A 22,305-nucleotide genomic window follows, 5' to 3' on the forward strand; every position below is an offset into this window, starting at 1 on the left:
ACCGATTCAAATACGGTAGAATAACCTGTCATGACAAAATGTTTTTGTTTTGTTTTATCAATTCAACACATTTTCAGGCCTTAATTTGAGATACATGCATTTAATGCTTTTTAAGGCTTTTGGAGGATGGATGGACACCTGGTGAAGGTGAAGAGCGGTGCATGCTGAGGCGCAGGAGCAGACCTGTTGACCTCTGAGCTGATTAAACTTTATGAGTTTCCTGTTTCACCTCCTAATTCTGCTAAACGCACAACTCACTCTTACAGTTATGTTAAAGAAAATGCACATCTTCTTTCTGTTTCACTGCTTTGTGTAGCAAAAACTAACAAAAGTAGATTTAAAATGATTTAGATTTCATGCAGTATTGAACACATTTTTGATTTCATCCTGTCATTGTATTAGAATTGAAACCAATATGGAAAAGAGTGGAGTAACAAAGTACATTGTGTAGCTTGTACTGTAATAACTTGAAGAAGTTTTATCAATTATCTCTCGTAGCTGAGACTTTTACAAATCAATTCTAGTTCCTTGAGGTTTGTCGCCATTTGTCAGATTATGAGGATTTTTTTCCCTTGTATTTTTATGCAAAGTGTGTCAGATACGGATGATGTATGTAATACTTTATGGCTTTATCCCGCCAACATTGAAATATTGGTAAAATGAGCTTTTCTGACATCAGTTTTGATTCGTATAAATGTTACCAGACGAACTCACTTGATTTCATTGGCCATGTCGTCCTCGTTGTCTCTTCTTCTCTTGAAAATAAACAGGAACCCGACGCAGACACAGAGGAGGAAGATGAAACCGAGGACTGATCCGACTGTAGCGCCAACAATCATTCCGACCTTATTGGCTGAAATCGTGACACACACACACAAAAAACGAAAACGGAGTTTGCTTCATAGATTCAGAAGTTTAAGTACAGTTTGCGATTATGTCTGGTGTTACGTACTGTTGATGATGTCCAGGGTGACGGAGCAGGTCTCGCTTCCTGCCGTGTTGCTGGCTGTGCACACGTACGTCCCGGACATGTTGCTGCTCAGGTTGCTCAACTTCAGATTCCCGGTGTTCTCATCTGAAGCAGCAGGGTGACCACAGACACGCGTTCGACCATTAGAAACAGCTTTCTGTGTGTTTAGGATGTGTGAACTCTGCACAAACTATGTGGCAGGTTGTCATGGAGACGCATTCCAACAAACCACTTCATACATTTGACTCAGTAAAAAAACAAAACAAAAAAACAAAACAATCAAAGAAACAAGTCTAACACGTTTTCTGAACTGGACTGAACTGTCGAACCACCAAGTCATCAGTCATACGTGACTAATTTTTATTAACCTTTATATCTTTTTTGCAGTATGTTGGTCTGTGCTGTAAAGCATGCTATTATCAGACTGAACACACAAGTAATTCACAAAGATAAATGAAACTATCCCCAACTATGTTTCCATCCAATTGTCAGATTTTGAGCAAATTTTTAAAATGTCGCCACTTTGACGTTTCCGTCAACTCGCTGTGATGCAATATTTCAAAAAGCGCATGAAAAAGCGACGGAGACACAGATAATGTTTGACTTTCAGGAAGGATAACAGGAAGGGTGAATGGAGTAGCTACAGCAGATTTACTCTTCTCATATATTGCTCTGTTTTATCCTTTAAAGTTTCAAATTCTGTCTGTTGTGAAATTTGCTGGATTTAGAAAAGTTGACAGTAGTTTGGATATCTCAGAGTTGAGGGAAATATCTCCAATATCTCAACTTTACACATGGAGACTGCTGGCTATGCTAACGAACTGCTACAATAAGATGCAAAAGACAAAAAAATTTTAAGTGTAGAAAATGTAATGAATGTATTTCTCTCTCATTAGTTTACATGACAAAACTTTCAATTTGACCTCGTAGTGCCTACAGAGTTTGATGGAATCAAAACTGCAGTTTTACTCACTGAGCATCGGTGCAAAAAAGACCTCGGAGGTAGGACTGGTTCTCCTCCACTTGTACAGTGGGACAGGCTTCCCGGCACTAGACGTGCACATCAGAGTCACGTTCCCTTTCAGCACCGGCTTCCCGGACACAGAGCACTTGGGAACAGCAGGAGGGACTGAGGGGAAACACAGAAGTTGTCAGAGGTTTTGGGTGTGTTGCCATTTCCAGCAGCATATCTTCATTCAAACCTTGAAATTCAGACATTTAGTAGGTTTTCCTCACCGTTCACCACAAGAGAGACCTCAGCGGGATTAGAAGTAACAGAAGGAATGATGACCTGACACACATAACGGCCGGTGTCAGACTCCTTGGTGTTGTTGATGTACAGAGAGACGTCACTCGAAGGCATGTTCTTCAGGAACCCGACGCGGCCCCTGAACTGGAGGCTGCCCTCGTTGATGGTGCCTTTGGTGTAGCTGATGACCTGTGTAGGACGGATACAGCAACTTCTTATTCTCTTTAGCACAACAGCTGCACATACGGCTAAAAACAGGCCTGAGTACATCTGTCCAGGACAGAGAGAGCAGTTTGACTAACATGCTTACTCATTTGGGGTCAGAGGTCTCAAGGATGTTCATAATCCCGACATCTCTGGCTTGGAAAATTGAAAATGTTTGTCATTTTTCAAAATCATGTCACAGTTCCAAAAACTCAATTTGGACTCGAAAGTCTTCCTTCATCATCATCATCATCATCATCATCATCATCATCATCATCATCATGCACCAAGTCATTTCTAATGTCACTAGTATGACAAGCTTTTGTCTCTTGGGTGAGGTTAGATTTTTACAGACGCACACGCAGACAAAAGACAAAGAAAGAAAAAAACTATATCTTTTTCAAACCAGTTTATAGATTTCAGTTCAGTTCAGGTGAGTGTATCTTATGAACATCAGTATCTAATGAGTTCAGGTCTGTACATGCATTGTCTACAAGACCAGAGAAATGGACATTCTCTGTATCAGGGTTGCAAAAAAAAGTTATTCTGATGGTTTCAAAGTTCTTGCAGATTGTTCTTTGTCAGCGTCTGAGCAGAACCTTTTTCTTGTCTGGGTTCTGAATTCAAGAAAATTGATGCCCACTGATGCCACACTGATGAAGGCAGCAGTGGGAAGGCCGTATGAGGACTTCTGATAAATATGTACCGGTACTTGTTTATTGTTAAGTTCTGTCAGAGAGAACATTGTTCTTTTTCTTGCCACTTCAAGCAAAGGCCTGCGATTACTCGTACGACAGCAGGCCAGATTGTAGGCGGTTTCTGGGTTGGGTGTAAGCCCCAAACAGTCACAGCCTGAAGACAACAGACAGATGCAGCAGAACTGCAATGTTCCACTAAAAGATGGAGTCCGGATGTTCATGTCTGTGTAACTTGGGCTTTTTCCATTCACAACAACATTGGAGCAGATCAAACGAACCAGTCAGCAAAACTTCCTGACTGCAACCTTTCCTGCCAGGAAGAATCTCAAATCATTGAACAGACTTCAATAACCCACAGGACCCCAACAAACTGATGCCAAGGTCTCAGTATCAGACGCCGCACACTCCCTCAGAGGCAATTAGTTGTTTGTTCAACAAACTAAAGCTGTTCCTCTGGTTGTTCCCTGTATTTAGATTTACCAATTTATTCACAGCTCTGCAACAAAAAAATCAGTAAGCTGTAACAAGTTTGATATACCCGACTTTGGGGGAACAGCTGCTCCACTTTCTCCCCAACATGAAATGTTGGGGCCTTTACACAAAGCAAGAATTAGCCAGCATGATGATAGTCTACATCATCTTCACTGGGTAACAGTATCTTCTTAGGGAGGAGAGTGTCTGCTATATTTCTGCACTAAAAGTCCTACATGCCTGGTTGTGCGGCTGAGTTATGGCTGTTTTTTTCACTACTGCTTTCTCGAAAGTGTCTCAACTCAGGTGAAGCTTCAGAGCTGTCGCACTTCATTCTTATCATCTGTGTTTTTGGCTCCAAATGAGAGCAGGACACTGGATGACTGTTCAAAAACACAGAAAACTCACTTTGAATAAATCTGCCCAAATCCCACTCTTCCATCTGCACAGCTCATTAATCCACGCTCAGCAGACCAAAAATACCCAGACGCTGATCTAAACTGGACCGGGATGAAGCGGTTTACACACTGGAAGCTTTTTGGAAGACAGGTTCTCCCAGGTTTAGAGCCAGGGGAACAGAAACACATTAGACTTCCTCCTCACCTGCTGGGTGCTGTCCGTCACAAAGTTCCAGAGGATAGTGCTGGTGGCCAGGTCAGCGTCTGGGTTCCCAACGTATGAGGCTATTAGCCGCACCAGTTTCCCTTGGACCACTTCCATGCTGGTTTGAGACATTTGGATGTTGGCCCATACGCCTGTGGAAACAAAGATTTTCCTCATTAGGTCTTATGATATTTATTTATGTCATAAACAGCCAATAAACACAGTGAAAACACATGTTGATTTGACCATCTCTAGATCTAATGATACAACAGTTAAAGTTAGCTTTACCCAAAAATATTAATCAGATTATCACTACACTGTATTGATAGAGTTTTTCCACATGTAGATGTTAGAATGCACCTATTGCCACAAATGTTCACTAAATAAATGCTGTTTTTGCATTTTAGGCAATCATTTTTTTATTTTGAAAAGGAGTTTATTAATTTATTTGCATATTTTAATTTATTACTACTATTGTATGAAATAAACTTAAGTGGTTAAATGAAAACTCTGCAGAAAATGCCATTGTTTAACCTCCCTCATCTACTGAATAATTGGTATATTAATTGATTACTAAAATAATTATTAGTTGCAGCCCTAGAATCTAGTATTAGAATATAAAAAAAAGCTTGAATCCTGAAATTCCCCACATCATAGCCCATCAGTTACTTAACAGTCTGCTGTATGTATTCCTGCTTAAAAAATAATCAAGGATTAGCTATTAGTTTCCCCCCACAACGCTAATCTAAATCTATACCAACACTGTTTAACCAGGCCAAACTGTAGGTGAGACAAATAAAGAACAATGAAGAAAAGGTCACTGATGGGCTGAAATGTAGTGCACATCTGTAGCCAGACAGGGGCAGCAGAGAGCCAAGACTCACAGAAACATTAAAGTCTACTCTGAAGCTCCATGTCCATAACCGTTTATAAATCATAGATTCAGAAAGAGAATAACTGGATGTGCTGCAGACGGAGACTGCTGCTGACTCTGGTGTCTGTTTACTGTAATTAAAAGATTTCTCTGCATCCGTTATGAGAAATAAAAGAGTTCAAACTGTGTTATTTGGCCTCTGTCACTTCACTGCCTCTTCCTGCAGCCAAGACAAGACACAAGAGAGCAAACAGGAGGAGTATCTAAATACACTGGAGTACTTTATTATTATTATTTTTTTAGCACCACATTTTTCAGCGTTCTCACAACCTCACCTCCAGAGGTGGAAGTCTCTGCCCTCCTGAACCTGAGCTATTCTGGAACATTCAAGGCGCCGACGTCTCTGAGTGTGGAAACATGACAGCTGCACACGTATAAAAACTAACGATGGGATCCCGGGGTATGTGACTGACATGCAAATTTATAACGCTAAAAAAGGCCAAAAAACATCAGCTGTCATTAACAAAACTTCCTCTATGTGGAAGAAGTGATGAAATCAAATGTAACTATAACGTTCAGTTCAAAAGTGTTTCCCTGCGAGAGCCTGAGCTGAAGCTTTTTACTACGTCTCCACAGACTAGACACTACAAAGAACATGAGAGGTCCACTAATGTCGCAGCAAATGATTTGTGGGTGTTGCAGATCCCAGTGTTAGGATGGTTTCCTCATGCAGGCTGCCTTCTGGAGGTCAGACTTACATTATTGTCTAGAGGGAAGTTGGAAATTAGACCCAGAAGATGTCAAACTGTTGTCTCTTGAACTAAATGAAACTGGGTCAGCGTTTGAGTGGAAATCAACAGTTATGTTAATAAGCTGAGTGTTGGTCTCGGTCATCCTGGATATTTGGTGCAAGAAATGAAAGATCTGACAGAAAAAAATCCAAATATACCAAACATGATGCGAGGGTTGATGGTGCTCTTAAAATAATCGTTCACAAGGATAGTCATATAGCATAATTAAAAACAACTTTCCATCCAGCAACGTGTGACGCAAAGAGAAATGTCCAAAACTACAATAGTATAGAAGGGATAAAAATAGAACATCAGTACAAATGAAATAAGCTAGAATTCAGAATTCATAGATGCGCTGCTTAACCTCGGATCAACTGGAACATATATCTTTTTTAGTACGCTACAATCAATAAATCAAATTTTACTTGTATAGCACATTTCGGCAGCAAGGCATTTCAAAGTGCTTTGCATCATCAAAAACACAAAAACACAAAGTCATGCAACATAGAATCAACAATCAAAACATTACATTTATTCCAATAGTTGGAATAAAAACTATTTTTGGTCACAGATCCTCCAAATCCTTCTGTTTCTCTGTTTTAAAACTAAACCTTAAAATCCTCTCGTTTTCAGACCTTCTCGGTTGAAGCTAGAGCTACATGAACGTCCAGTGAAACAAGACCTGTTCTCAGAGGAGCGTAGGTATCAATTTCTTTGTTGCTATAGCAACAGAGGGAGAATATAAGTGACACTGAAAGAGAAAATGTGTAGGCATCTCTCCCTCTGGAGTACAGCATGAATTACATGTAATTAAGCCACAGAAGACAAAGTAAAACAGGAAGTTGACTCTTAGGAGAAGAAAGTGGGTGACGGAACAGGTGGGAGGAGAAATGGAGGACAAAGGTAGCAAAAACACAAATAAGGAGGAAATCTTTCTGTCCAAAACTATTTAGGGTCTGAGGAGATATGCAGAAGCAACAAGAGACTCTGTTCCTGCAGGAAGGGATGATAGCAGAAGGACGACAACCTGAGATGATACAATAATTCTTACTGTCATATGAAGGGACCTTGAAATAGAAGCCTGATGATTGGTTGAAGCAAGTGTCTGCTTCAACCAAGACTTATCATTGACTCTAAAGACTTTTAGAGTCAAGGATAAATATTTGATGATCTGGGTCATGTTAAAAGGACAAGTTGCTCAAAGTTGGACTCTGAGCTCAGCTTTCTCTGAACCACACCCCAATGCAACAGTTGCATCGCTCATGATGCATCAGCATTAACGACATGCAGCCAACTTTAACAGGAAAACCTTTCGAGTATAACATCCAGCCCCCTTTTCCATGCAGATCTGCCTTAATACTTCCTGACACAGAGTCAAAAAGACTATTGTCCACATTGACATGCACCATCACACTGCTGCCGCACATCCATGATGCAATTCCCACGCTCCACTACGTCCCAAATGTGTTCTAAGAGATTGAGATTTGGCAGCTGGAGTTCGAGGTGATTTGGGATGGGTGACATGGATCATCATATTGCCGTAAGACATTCAGAAGACAGACACACTGCGGTCATAAGGGATAGATTGGGTCAGCAGCTTCTGGGACTTCAGCAATCGGGTTCAACAGGGTGTGCCAAGAAAATCCTGCTCACACCGTAACGTCAGCGCCACTAACCTGAACCAAACACCGAATAATTTTGACCCTACTATCAAACTCATGGGACCAGGCAATATATTTCCTAATTTGTTATTGTTCGGTTTGTAGCCTTGGTTTTCTGCTCTCAGCTGATAAAAGTAGGTCTTTGCGTCTGATTCAAAGTTCCACCTTTAACGTATTCAGAAATGGTTGGTTGTAACAAACAGACCGTCATCTGTCTTCTGACTCAGAATTTTAAATGTTGTTAATGGTCTGAAATGTTGTTAATGGTCTTTGGAGTTGCTTATCAGATGTAAACCATGTTGACTCCTCTGGTCCCAGAACCAGAACTAAAGTCCTGTTTACACAAATCTGGTTTCCTGTTAAACCGTAGCAGTTTTGTTGCGTTCCATTTGCTTGTTCACACCAGAAATCACAGTTTCTGAAACAGAAACCAGGTCTCAGAGTTTAAGTTTTTGGGAACATCATCCACAAGTGGTTTGAATTACTCCACAAGTGTGAAAACACACATGGCTGCAGTGTGAGGTTTAGATTAAGGGTCAACTTTTGACGACATACTAAAACCACAGCACCATCTAGTGGCCTGGCTTGATGACTACAGCTCGTCTAAACAGTGAGAAGTGACGTCTAAACGTGCAACTTTACCTGAATCAACATTTGACTGTTTCCAGACAACAGTGTTGTGTAAACAAAGCTTAAATGAAGGAAGCTATATCATCCGTAAAATAGCTTCATATTCTAACACCTCTTAGTTTATATTTGTCTAAGCTTTTATCATTGCAATGTTTCTTTATTGTATGTAATTGTGTGTTTCTTCATTCGTTTTTTATGTACATAGTATTTGTTTCTGTTAGTTTGAACAATAAGAATGTGTAAGAATGCTGCTGCTGCTTTACAAATAAACTTTTTTAGAGCAGTGTTTCTCAACCTTTTTCGGGCCAGCGCCCCCCCTAGCCTTTATCCAGGTCCCTCACCGCCCCCCATCAAAGAATTTGTAGGCTACTTTCCACTGACCATTATTTTATCATTAATACTCCTATCACTATTGTAGATGTTTTGATTTTTATGCTTGTTTCTGTATTATCATCAAAAATAATTTCCCAGAGAACAAAAAAGTGATGGGAATAGAAATTAATTTCACAGGTGTCTACAAAAGATGCAATGAACATTCAAGTTAAAATCTGTAAGTCTAACAGCACAGCAGCCAATCAGAGAGGAAAAAAAAAACTTATTTTGTGCCATTTTCTACTTGTTAAATCTTGCACAAAATGACCAGATAAAAGATGTACAGCAATGCCAGTTTAAACTTTGAACTATTTGCAAAACAACTGATCTCTGCAACATTAAAACATGGGTAGAACTGTAACTACATTAATCATAGCTCTTCTTCTTTTCAGTGTTTGTCAGTTTCTGGTGGTGCAGCTCTGTGCTGCCTTCAGGAGAATGGGACATCAGAGCATCAACCATAAAACTTCACCCACATGGCATTTATTGTGCAAACCAGAGCTTTCAGTGGAAAAACAAAAGTTCCAGGTCCTTTTAATGCCGTACAAATATGGGACAGAAACATGGATTATATCTTTATATAGACCTACTGATTTATAGATTAATAGTTTTACTGGACAAAAATTACAAAGAACAAATCTGGTTCTTAATCAAATCCTAATGAGTCAAATTCAAAGTGTCATGGAGTCATTAGCCTCATGACATTAACACTGACATGAAAAATAATATTGAAGAAATAAATATATCAAATCTAATTAAAAACATAAACAAGTGATCAGTTCTTTACTGTTATGGTCTGTAAGATATATTTATTCTCAGTACTAGATGTGGTCTCAACAAACCCATGACATTTCAACAATATTATTTTACCTTTTATCTGGAAATAGTGTCTGTTCATTCTTGCCATGTAGTCCTATGTATTAATTATTGCTCGAAAGGTCTTGCCATACCAGTTTATTCCTCTGTATTTACTTTAGTTTCTTAGTTTATTCTTGCATTTTGTTCTTCATTCATTTCCATTTAGTTTCATTTGATTAGTATTATCCTCTCTTGGTTTATTGCTATGTCCACTTTAGTTTCTTTCCTGTTGCTAGATTTATTTTATCGTTTATTGACCATCAGTAATCGTCACTCATCACCTGCTGCGCCGCCTAATCGTCATGTGTTTCACATCATGTGTTAATTTTTTCCACTGTCCAGCGTCAGATTCTCTGTTTTTATGCCATAATTCACATCTAGTTCGTCGCTCCGTTTTATGTCCCGCTTCTCCTGTTTTGCACAATGTGCGCGTCATTTTATTTTTAATTTTTTTAAGCCCCTAAGGTGCAGGGCGGTCGTGAAGCGTATCGATGGGGAAAAGGCAGACTGACATAAACCTTTTAAAACAACGGAAACAATTTCTGCATTCTGATTATTGAAATTTAAAAGTGCTGTGTTGTTCCATCAAACCCGTTTCATGTCGGACCACTTACAGCTCCGGTGTTAACGCTATAAAATGAACGCTCTCTATCGTGGTATCACCCATGGAGGGATTTCTTTATTTCTTTATTTAAATGGGTTCATTTTTCAGAGGGATACACAGTGAGGGTATCGTGATTTTAGCTACCAGTAGCAGGAGAACGGAGCTGCGCCAAGAAGCTAACAGAAGCTAACAAACACTGAATAGAAGAAGAGCTGCCATCGATACAGTTTCAGCCAAGCATGATTTAATGTTACACAATACAATTTTACCAAGTTGCTCAAAGTCTAAACTGGCATTGTTGTGCATTTAAGGTGTAAAGTTTACCTTCGACTAAATGCCCCCCAAAGGCATCCCAGCGCCCCCCTTTTGTAAAAATGTCCGCCAGCGCCCCCTGCCGTCCTCTGAACGCCCCCTTGGGGGCGGTACCGGCCACGTTGAGAACCGCTATTCTAGAGCTACATTTCACATCCACTGCTCACGCTGAGAAACACAAACTGCAGCACTGAGGACTTCCCCAGAGTCAGCACACAGGCATCAACATTTAATCGGGAGTTAAGAGCTCCGCAGCCTCAGCGTCTCATCAGGGTGGATGACTCTTTGTGATTTAGACTGATCATCTTGTCATATTTTTTTCTACAAAAATCTTGCCAAGTTCTGCGTTAAGAAGATTTCTAGTCAGAAATCCTCTCTGATGCCAGTGGGAGTGCAGCACCTCCCCCCCGTCAAGCTGCCCCCCAGAGGGAAAAACGTGAATGAATAAAATGGTGAGATGGTAAATAGAGGGAGAAGCAGAGAGCTCAACAAGGCCACCGAGATCACGTTCATAACATTCACACTCGGTTCTTAATTTGGCGAGTGGAGCTTAATCCTGTCCGCTGTGGCAGGTCTGAGATCTGCCGGGCAGCCTGCGCAGTGATTGGCCTTAAATATTCCAGGATGACTGATGGCAGGACAGATGGGAGCACGCTCAGCGTGGACGGTAATGAGGTCAGGAGGAGTCTTGTCTGAGATAATGGGGAAAGTTTTTAAATTAGATCTAACAAAATGTGTCATGGACAGCTGGACGAGGTTTCTTTGGACAAACTCTGGTCCCGAGGAACATCTGGGACAGTTTCAGATGTGGGAAAGATGTATGTACGCCCCTTTAAAATGTGCGTGTGTGCTGCTGTTTACATGCTTTTTTGATTTAAACCATATAGAACACTAATCAAACTAACTAATCAGACAAACTAATCAAGCAAAGTCTGATAAAGAAGACTAAACAGGTGTGAATGCTCCCTTAGTACTTTTCGTAGAAGGCAGGCTGAAATTGTAGGAGAATGTAAACTCTTATTTTTTAAGTATTGTACACATAGCTAAAATCTTTAAAACTACAACAAAAAATCTAAATCAATAATTTTTGACTGTAAAATATTTTCTACTGTAAAATATGGACAATGAGCAGATGATCTGACGAGTGTAACGCAAAGTGGTTAGGGATTCTGGGAGTATTATCACCACATCACATCGGTCAGGTCATCTTGGGTGACGTCAAGGTTAAAGGTCAAAGGTCATGCTTGTTTAAATGCAGGCGGTTTGGCATGTGTGACTTTCTTCGTGCGGTCTATCTCATAATGACAGGAAACATTTAATTTGGCAGATTTTAATTTGCTGTCGGTTACTGTTGTCTTTCATGCTGCGGTGACGGGTGGAGTTGGCCTGCTGCTTCCTGTGTCTTATCAGCAGGTTGGAGTAAACTACTCCATCAAAGGAGCAACTTCAAAAAAAAAAAAAAAAACTAAACATGGGATAGGAGACATGCTTTGCTTGTCAAGTGGTATGATTCTTATTAAGCTGGACTGTGAGATGATCTACTTTCGACATATATATATATATATATATATATATTATTTTATTTTTTTACAATACAACAGCTTGGAGCACAAGCATAAAGAGTAAGGAGATGAGACGTTGGAGATACGATGGTAACAGAAAGAGGACAGATGATAGAATCTGGATGATGAGTGGAGAGGGACTGGGTGGGGAACCAGAGCCATGCTATTCTGCAGATAACCTACTGAAATGCCTCCCGGGACAGTTTATGTCTATTAATCCAGATCAGGACTTAGATTGGTGGGAATAAAAAAAAAATCAGCACCAGTCCTGAGAATCACAAATGACTTGTTACTGTGTTTTTCCCGTTTACAGGTTGAACGGCTAATGTTGATGCTCTTTATGCTGTTTGAGCTGTACACCTGCCTTGGCTTGTACAACAGCATCTATGGAACATCAGGGGAATTTTCTGCGTTGGACGGGAAGGAAACACGGCTGTCAGCACGGTCATGCATGTCAGCTCTCAGGGCCTTTGGCCTGTTGCTATGCACCGCTGTCACTGGGGACGATGGGCCGTTCACACTCTGTTTTCTGTTTGAAATCTCTGTCTGTTCGGACAGAGATTTTACTTTGTAATATTCGGATTATGTTTTTATTTTATTAGAGAACACAGAATGTTAAAGTTTGAGAGGAGATGCTTTAGTGAGCAAAAATGAAACAGTGAAGATTACAAAAGTTCAGCAACAAAAATGGAAAACCTCAGACAGTTGTTTGATTTCACACACCATTTGTGATTTGCCTCTTGTCTCCAACTCTGATCACATGTCCCCCCTGTGGAATATAATGGCTCAAGAAACCTCATGTTTAATCACTGTAATATACCTTGATTTCACCTTTTGACGTTTAAATGCAACTACATTCTGGAATTAATAAAATCTGAATTCACATCTACAAAAAGATGAGGGTTCTAAGACAGAGATGAAGTCAAAGTGGAAGAGTTGTGTGTGAAACTGATTCCTTTTTGGCGGCTTTAGCCGGATTTAAAAGGGGGAAATAGCAGCCAGGTGTTTACTGAACTGATCATCAGCCAGTCTGTCAGAAGTTTAGGGAGCTGCTTTGAAACACAAAAGGTGTGTGTGTGTGTTTTGCGTGTGTCGCCGCCCGTCAATCTCTGAAGATTTACGAGTGGAGTTTTAAATTTGTTGAAGTTCATTATTTTGAAGTGACAGATTACTCACAAGTAAGACATTTACATCTTTCTAGGAGGAGATATAACAGCAATTTCAGCCTAATGTCAGTCAAAAGAGAGAAATACGTCCCATTCTCTACCAAAGAAGCAATGTGTTTCAATGGCCTAATCAAAGTCCTGAGCACAGCCTTACTGAAATGTTGTGATCCTAAGAGAGCTGTTCAGAAAAAAAATGCATTAATAAATAGAAAATATGCTATAGAAAGTAGAAACGTGTTATATTGAAAGAATTTCAGATTTAACAATAAACAATTAGCATTTAATAATAACGTCTCTGTCGCTAGAGACCCAAATTTGGTCCTCGCGCTTGCCGCAACAAGATCAATTAAAAACACATGCTATACATTATCAATATAGGCATATTGCATATCCACATAAAGGAAAAAGCTCTTCTAAATGATAAGATCGATATTTTCTTCCTCAACAACACCCAGATTGAACACTAAGCAGATTAATAAAAAGAAACGCAATTAGACGCTAACGAGGCTAACGAGGCACACCCGGTAAAAAACGCAATAGTAAAAGAGCAAGGAGGCCCGATGTACAAAAACTATTAATCAGAGTAAAGCCGAAGCTCTGAGGTTTTTAACAATACTAGAGTCACCACGCTACGTGCAAAACTCAATGAACCAGCAGCTAAAGAAGACAAACAGAAATAGCTCATTTCACGAAGGTAAAATCAAAAATCCAGTCCTACCTTTGCCGTTTCGTGGTCATAATCCATATTAGAGTAAATATTTCCACCTGGTCCGATAATCCCTTTTCCCTGAGTACATCTCTCATGGTTTTTGGTTCGGCGCAGAGGCATTTCCGTGTTTTATGGGGATTGACGTTACGCCGGGTGAAAATTGGTCAATTTACGTCACATGCCTTTTTTTAGCTGTAATTGGTGAAAGACTTTAGTTTCCGTATTAATGTCAACGCCCTCAGATTCTATTGGCTCTGACGGTTCGAACGACATGTCAATCGTCAAAATTGACCAATGGGTTCCCGAGAAACTGGCCCGCGTAGTTTTGAAAAAATGAATGGGGAATTGGGATGTTTTACGCACAGAGCGCAGAGCGCAGCTATTGTAATGTAATTATGAGATATATTAGTTTTTACTTTGATCATATCATTTTGACAACTTAGTTTTCATTGCTATTTGCATTTTCATTGTTATATAATTCTATTTGAAGTGTTATTGTGAGTTAATCTGGTCCATTTTCAGTCTATTACAATTTGTCTATTTTTTTTCTCTTTTATGAATGAATGCAATGTGGATTTTTCAAAGAACCCCCAAAAACAATTATTAGATGTAATTACTTATTTATGATAAATAATAATTTATTATATGAAAAGAATAAATGATTAAAACAGACCCTACAGAAATAAAAACTAAGAAAGTTCAAATGGCACAAATTGTGCCAAAATGGCTCATTTGGAAGGTCCGCCTAGATTTTTATCTAGTAGTACCTCTCTAAAACTTATATGATTATATTTTTTTTCATGAAACTTGGCACAGTAAAAGGTCAGATTGTGTACTGTTGTTGCTACTTTTTTTGGCTTTCACTGCATGTTTTGAAAGGAGCATTCATAGATTGAAGTGGTTTTTTTTAGGCGGAAATTGATTTTGTTCTTAATTTCTGCTGTTTATCATATTAATACACTTTCCTCAGTAACAGGCAGGATGGTTTTTAGAGTTGTAACAACTCCCTAGGGTCTTGCCTTTGTTTTGATACCAAAACAATTAAAATAAACTCTGTAGTTCTTGAGATACATTCAATTCATTTTGGGCATGTTATTTTCAGCCATATTGCTCAAAAGGAGGCCATGTGCCGATCAGGTTAAAGGACAAAGTGACTCATAAGTTATTAAAAACATGAATGGCTGCCATTCATAATATCAACATTGCAACAGTAATTCTCCGTTCATTTCTATCACATACAGTTCTGAATTATTTAGTCCCACAACTTTACAGCTCTTACACGAGTTCAGCTTTTCTTATATGAATATTTGATAGCTTACATTTAGAACAAATAACTAGCGAGAGCAGGCTGCCATCACACATTATTACCGTAAGCCGAGATGAGAAATGAGTGGCATGCATGACCGTGTTTGTGATCCTGGTTTGGAAAAAAAAGAGTACACGACGCGTCTTGTGAAGTCAGTAAAGTTTTGTTTTGCTCAGATGCTGCATCTATTAGTCTGGCGCAACATTAGCAACACATTTACACACACAACAAACCAAAGAGCGTCATGAATAATAGATGAGATAAAAGTGGGAGGAGAGGAAGAAAAGGCCGGCACTGCGGCTCAGGTTGGTGATCTGCTTTAAAGTTGCTCGACACTCTGTACGGAAATTAAAACACACATACAGTCAGACCTGGCTCAAGAGAAAATGTTCCAAATTATAATTTGGGAAGGAAGATACTTACTAGATACTCACACTGGGAGCCTAAAACTATCTTCCCCATCATTCTGCAACTCAACATCCCTCCTCCTTCTCTTATTCCACCCAAATAAATCGACCAGTTTAGGAGTTATTGAGACTGTTTTTCTGAATCCAACATTAAATACATCCGGTCCTTACAAAGACAGAGGAAACAGCATGTCTAAGGTTTCTTATACACACAGAGCGGTCAGGGCCAGGGACTGAGGCAGAGCTTGATTTCTGACAGGTGTGTGTGTCGTGTCGGGCGAACGTGTCATGCATGTACTGGAGCTGCTAAACCACCAGCCGCTCATCAGATGGATACGCTGAGCCAGATAGGCTGAGAGGGAGAGGGAAGCAGCTGCTTAATTGGCATAACATCGATAGTATGAAGCTAGGAGGGTCACAGGTTTCTGTGTGTGTGCGTGTGTGTGTGTGTGTGTCTTCATATCTTTGAATATGCCTTCAAACCTACCTACGATACGCATCTTTAATACCGGACTCTTGCCATCTCCCTCGACAGCTGCAAATGTGTTTTAGGATGCATCTTGAATACTTAATCCGGTTCTGTACTCTGACTGCTCGTTATACAGTGAACTGTCGCTACGCAGACTTCGGTTGTGTGACACTACAAACGTGCGCAAACATTTGTCCGTATTCCTCTGATGTCGAAAATACAAGCAATTTCGAAATTGCTGTGTTTAAGTAAGGAATACATTTAAAATTGCATGTGTTTAAGTTTGTTTACACAACAAGTCATCAAAAATCATGGCAGCAACAGTTGTATGCACTGCTATTGGTGGCAGAAAGAGGGGCCTCGGGTCAAACTCTGGAGGGTGAAACAAAGCAGGACGCCGGCCCTCGAGGCCTGGATTTAAACGTCATTCCTTCTTCTAATTCTTAGAGCTGTAAAAGACTCAAAGGACTAATTTTTGATAGACACGATCATAATCGTCATCCTTTTTCCCCCGAGGTCTCATGCAGACACTGATTCAGCGGGTTCTGATAGCAGCAGAACCTTCAGCATGAACAGAGGCAGCTTACGTTAATTGGTGCTGCCGCCTATCTAATACTGACCTGGTGGGAACAGCTGCGAAGCAGAAATGACTGAAAATCTGCCACTTGGATGGACTTGAAGTTCCAATTAAACGCATAGAGCAGCTCAAACTCGGGCCTTATCGATGCGATGCGATCGCTCTTCTAGGATAATTACAGCAATGTCACCGCAAGCTCTTCTCCCGCTGCCTCAAAGTAGAAATAGTACATGCAATCCCATAAAGCCTCCAGACACTGTTAGCTAGTTAGTTAGTGTGTTGTAATGGGTGAGGGAGGATGTTGAATATTTGGCTTTTCACTGTCGCATCTACCTTTTCTGAATGAAAGAGAAATATTTTCATGAAAGCCACAAAAAAGTTTCATCCCCTTTTCATTCTTGAAAAACTTACTCACCTCCTCCTTTTTTTTTTTTACCAATAATTCTCGATGAGATTGATTTTAAATAATACAAGACATGGAGGGTGATGGACAGGGGTTTTTGAAAACATTGTTGTCTTTGGTATCAGCAGTATTTACAGTTATTACGGTTTTAAGCACTTTAGCAACATGTTAGCTGGTATCGGCACATCTCAGCTGTTGTTGCACAATTTCTATTGTTACCTGCTGTAAATGTTTTTTTTAAAGCTTCAGCATCTAATTTTATTAAAAACCTATCCTTCTTCATATTTGTTGAAACTGTCACTATGTCACGACAGCAACAAATCTGTGAAAAAAAATTGAGCTCCTCTGCCTTCACCCGGTGCCATTTTGAAACAACCAATCAGAACCAGGAGGCGGGTCTTTGCACTGTCAATCACCACTCCGTGTGGGGTTGCTTCTCTGATATTTTAACATTTTGTTAACTGGTAGTTTCATCCATACAGTCCGGCACAACTGGGCGTTTGAGGACATCCATGATTTTGATTTGGCCCAAAATGAAAAAGAGTTTGACGCCTTTGACAAACCAACTAGATTCTCTTCTTACATTATGAGGAGAAACGTTGTTGTGTGTTCTCGTCCCATGAGACCTTGTTGTCGCTTTGAAGCAGATGTAGGGAACAAGCTGAGAGCTACAAAGTCTACTGGTTAACACACATTCTGCTACTTGCTTACAACGGTGTGTGATATCATGCTGGTACTTATTGAGATAAATCATGCATTTTTAGTTTTGAGAAAAAAAAGAAAGTAGCATCCCCGTACTTTATCAAAAATGCATACAGCTTTGGTTTAGTTCTACGAAATCATCCAAGTAGACAATCACAGATGTGTATTATCGTCTTGAGCATTGGTTTTCACAAAGCACACATGAAAACACACAAACATATACACACCCCCTTCCCAAACTTCCTCTGCATTGTGTGGATGATGACAGGCAGGAAAAAGCTGGGCGTCCTGATAGCGCTTTATTCCAAGATTAGCCTGTTTGTGCTGGGAGACAGTGCTACAGTTAGGCCCAGCAGTCCGGCTCAGACAGGAAGTGACATCTGACACACTCTCTGCCGGCTGACTGCTCCCACATTTGAATGCTGCCCTTTAGTAAGGGGTCATGATGCTTTGAGCTACGACTTCACAAAAGATGGAAATCCCTAAGAGCTTCATTGTAGCTACAATTAGTTCATTCTTTTCTGACACACAAAAAAAGAAAATGCATGGAACTGAACTGATACTAATTCAGCATTGATTATACAACATTATTATGCAAGGTCATTGCAGCGGGTAGCTAATCCTGTTCTGCTGCTGATTAGAGTGGAGTTGAATAAAAGTTTGACTACATTCTATTGTTACCGGGTAGAAAAGTTCACACTCAGAAAGACGGAAAAGCGGCAGGGCAGAAAAACGGGCAAATTTTCTTAGGGATCGCTTTTTGTTTGGGTACGAGCAGAATCTGAGCTAATGTGTCAGATGCAGTCAGCATGTGACACATTGTGATAACATTTGGTAAAACTATTTTGATAACTATCAAAATAACACAAGGAAACTCCCAATTGTAGATTATAAGGACGGAAACAAGCAGCTAGCGGCTCTTTGCCTCAGCTGTAGACTTGCTTATTCAAAGTAACATGTCCTTCCTGGATTATCCTTCGTTACTTTAAGAAAGGTAGTTCTCAACATGGAAAGGTAAACTGCAAACCTTTTATGCACGTCTTTAAAAAATAGTCATCTTCTTGCTACTCTTCCATAACAGATTTGAGGAGTCGACCACACAGCAGGTCTTGATGCTCAAGTCCAATTTTTTGCAAAAATCTGATTTTTTTTTTGTGGTCATTCGTACTACTAATTAAATGTGACTGCAATCACACTTCTTTATGAACGGTTTAAGACCCCAAAGTGACCCCCACATGCAGAGAAGACAAATAAAAGAGTCACACAGCAGCGCACAAGGAAGAACGGAAAGTTATTTCTCAATGACGGCGTCGCCACCGGATCAAGAGGTGGTAAAGAGAAGTCTGTTTGGGTGTGGAGTTGGAACCAGGAGCGGTGGGATTCTTTCATAATTTCAATTTTCAGCCATTGTTTATCGCTGCATTTAACAAGTCTCGATGCGCACCTCACCATCAACGACGTAAAATTTGGACAAAACGTGACAGTCTGCAAACGTTTTGAAAACAATCAGATGCATATTTGTTTTAGTTCCACATATGGAAGTGGCAGAATTTTGATTTTTTTTTTGGGTGTGAAAAGATTGGAATAGGGCCCTTTAGACTGCAGCGAAAAAGTTGGATATCGACTGCTGATTTATTTTGTGATTATTTACATTAACAGTAAAAAGTAAATTAGAGGAACAACTAGTAGTTGTGAGAAATACCTGGAATCTGTCTGTGTTAGCTGACAAGATCGATGTGAAGCACTCAGAGATGACAGATGACAGCCGCTCAGGACACTGCTGGGTCAGAGCGAAATAAGCCCAGGGTTACTGCACACCACCTCCCTCTTATTACAGAGAACAACCTGACATGAATGTGAGTGTGTGAAAACGAGCACAATGTCATTTGGACCCACATATCTCAATCCAGGAAAAAAGCTCATCATCCCCTGCAGAATCCCAGCTGTTTAACCAAACGCCAAATGAGAAACGTCCCATTAGCCTACGAGCCCAAACGATGCTTTGTCACTGGTATCTGACAGTACGCCTTTGAGCGGCTCAAAGGCTGCTGTTAAAGAGACGTGGCTGTCCAGCTGGAGGCTCACAGGCAGGGCTGAATCTCACACTCTACAGGCATAACCTTACATTCATTATAGGTTAATTATATACAGTCAGTTTAGCTTTTTTTCCCCATGTTGTGAGATCTGCTATTTTAACTTATTCATTATTAAAATAATCTGTCTGATCACTGTTCTTGTTGTTTTAGCCAGCACTTCTTCCAGCTTCCTGTCCTTTCTGATGCCTCTTGTTGAACTTAGACATGGGTTTTTGGGAAATGGCCACATCTGAAATTAAACGTCCTGGTTTTTATTTATGTAGTTATTTTTGGATATTTTTTGCCAGTTTTTTTATTGTCTTACTCTATTTTTTTCATTATTATTTTTTTTGTTTTCTAATCAATCTACCTGTGATGTTGTGATTGCTGTGAAGCACTTTGGTTGGTGTGAATGCGCCACATAAACATGCTCTATAAATTAACTTTGACTTTTATGTTTGTGCAAATAGTATAGCTGGAAATTTGTTCCATTTGACTTATTGGACATAACACTTCTACCATCAAAATCTCTTCTAGTAATTGTGAAACTTGCTAGTTTCGAAAAAAAAAAAAAAAAACTAAGTCAGCAAAGCTTTTTTCCCAAGCTAAGGTCAAATGATTTAGCTACATTCATCATTACCAAATTCCATTTCGACTCTGAGATACTTGTTAGGATTGAAATAAGCCTTTGGGTAACAGTGTGCTGAGGAGTAGCATCTCTGAACCGACATGCGGAAGAGGGATTTTATTCGGGAGATGAAAGCAGCATCTCTGGCTCTGCAGGAGCAGACCAGGTCCATAATGATGTCGTTTGGTGCAACGCTCACCACGTTCACAGACCGCCTCCTCTCTCAGAATCAGCCGCAAGCAGATGCTAATGTTTGCATACTTAGATGAACAGTATACACACACACACACACACACACACACACCCACACACACACACACACACACACACACGCACACACCTGTTTTATTAAACACCTAGCAGCCAGGAACAGGAATACTTTCATTCGACCTTGATTGCGCTGAGTTTCTGACAGCTGCCTCTTATTAGGATTTATGGCCTCTGTCTTACGTCGAGAGCTTTATTATGTCTGACACTTCTTTCGAGATCCAACTCTCTGGTGTTGAAAATGGAATTGTGTATAATTAAAAGGCCGGTCTTGTACACCCTTGGAAAGGTGAGGAAGGATAGCGCGATGATTCTCAGAATCGAAGATAAGGGTGTTGAGTTAGGTGGAGGAGGCATTCATCTTGGTTTGACACGAAGGCTGATAATGCGGAAAGTTGTACAGAGACGGCGTACAGGAACTAGGAATGAGGCTGTATGCTGTGCTAACCGGAGATGTCAGACAACTCAACGTGGTAATCTGATCTGAAACGCTAACAAGGAGATAAACAAGTGGAAACTTCTCGCCATTTCTTGTCCCCCCCCCCACTCCCTGCAATGGTTAAAACAATAAATGAGGGTATGTTCTGGACTTCATCATCATAGACATACTATAAAGGAGATGCCAGAGAGATGATGATGACAAGCTGTAAACTGAGAACTACCCACACGCAGAGGACTAAGAAAGGCCCACATGAGGATTACATGACATTCTCTGAAAGTGAAGCGGTTTTCCCTGAACACCACCATCACTGCGCTCAGAAAGCTTAAGTCCAGCCCCACACAGGCTGGGAAACAAAACAAAACATTAATCTGACAGTTGTGACCCGAATTAACTTTTGATTGATTATTGCCATCTCCTGTCAGATGGGGAGTGCACACCTAGATGGAAGCAGGTATGATGAGAAACAGTGACTGTGCACACCGCGAAACTAACAACACTGAAGTTGGCATCTCAAACTAATTATTATTAAAAAATCTCTATTCAATTCCTGAAAACACAAGATGAATCCCTTTTTGGCGTCAGGCAAGGCAGACAGTCTGACCTGTTATCTGCTGAAGTCCAGTCTGATCTGACCCAGCTGCTTGTGTTTCTACTTATTCCACATATTCCTCTTCTCTTAAACTGGCACTTGGAAAAGTATCCGTACCCTTCTACAGGTAACCCCCCCCCCACTTCTGAACGATACATGTTCTACCTTCACAAGCGTAAACAGTTGCCTTTAGACACGATACACACACATTGTAGAATTGAGTCATTTTCCTGCTTGTTTTAGAAAGGACCAATTTGTGTAAAGCTTGACCTATCTGACCATGACGCTACACAAAGATGCCCCCAGGCGTCCTTCGATAATGTTCTGTCTGTCCATTTTACAGATTACTGCACATCCTAATTAGCGCGTTTAAAATCTCTGAGAAAACATCAGGGGTTGGGGCCATTAAAGTAAACAAAGGAGCAGGAAGTGACAGGCGAAGTTCAGTGTCCCCAGAGGAAGTGCTTTCCTACTGTTTTGCTCTTTGATACACCCTCAGTTTATAGTTCTCTAAACTAGCAGATCACCTAAACACTGAGTTACTACATGAGAGGATTGGATATTTTCAAATTTAAAACAGAAAAGGAAACCAAAGACAAGCCAGACAATCCCTTGTGAATTCATGACAAGCTTTTCAGATGCACATCAGAGTGACGCTTGTAAATACCGGATCTGAAACGAGAAGGAATGCTTACAGGAAAAGACC

General features: G+C 40.3%; 1 protein-coding gene across 1 annotated transcript in view; it reads right to left on the reverse strand.

The window, feature by feature from the left end:
- Nucleotides 1–22,305, reverse strand: part of esama (endothelial cell adhesion molecule a) — a 58,739-nt gene that overhangs the window by 3,930 nt on the left and 32,504 nt on the right. Inside the window, exons 2-6 of the mRNA XM_008428405.3 lie at nt 4,196–4,347; nt 2,207–2,408; nt 1,944–2,099; nt 953–1,075; nt 715–853 (exon numbers count right to left, since the gene is read on the reverse strand). Coding sequence (XP_008426627.1) covers nt 715–853; nt 953–1,075; nt 1,944–2,099; nt 2,207–2,408; nt 4,196–4,347 — 772 coding nt within the window. The remainder of the gene's footprint in view (nt 1–714; nt 854–952; nt 1,076–1,943; nt 2,100–2,206; nt 2,409–4,195; nt 4,348–22,305) is intronic.

Source organism: Poecilia reticulata, chromosome 14 (genome assembly GCF_904066995.2).
Source record: "Poecilia reticulata chromosome 14, P_reticulata-male-v2, whole genome shotgun sequence".
Classification (NCBI taxonomy): domain Eukaryota; kingdom Metazoa; phylum Chordata; class Actinopteri; order Cyprinodontiformes; family Poeciliidae; genus Poecilia; species Poecilia reticulata.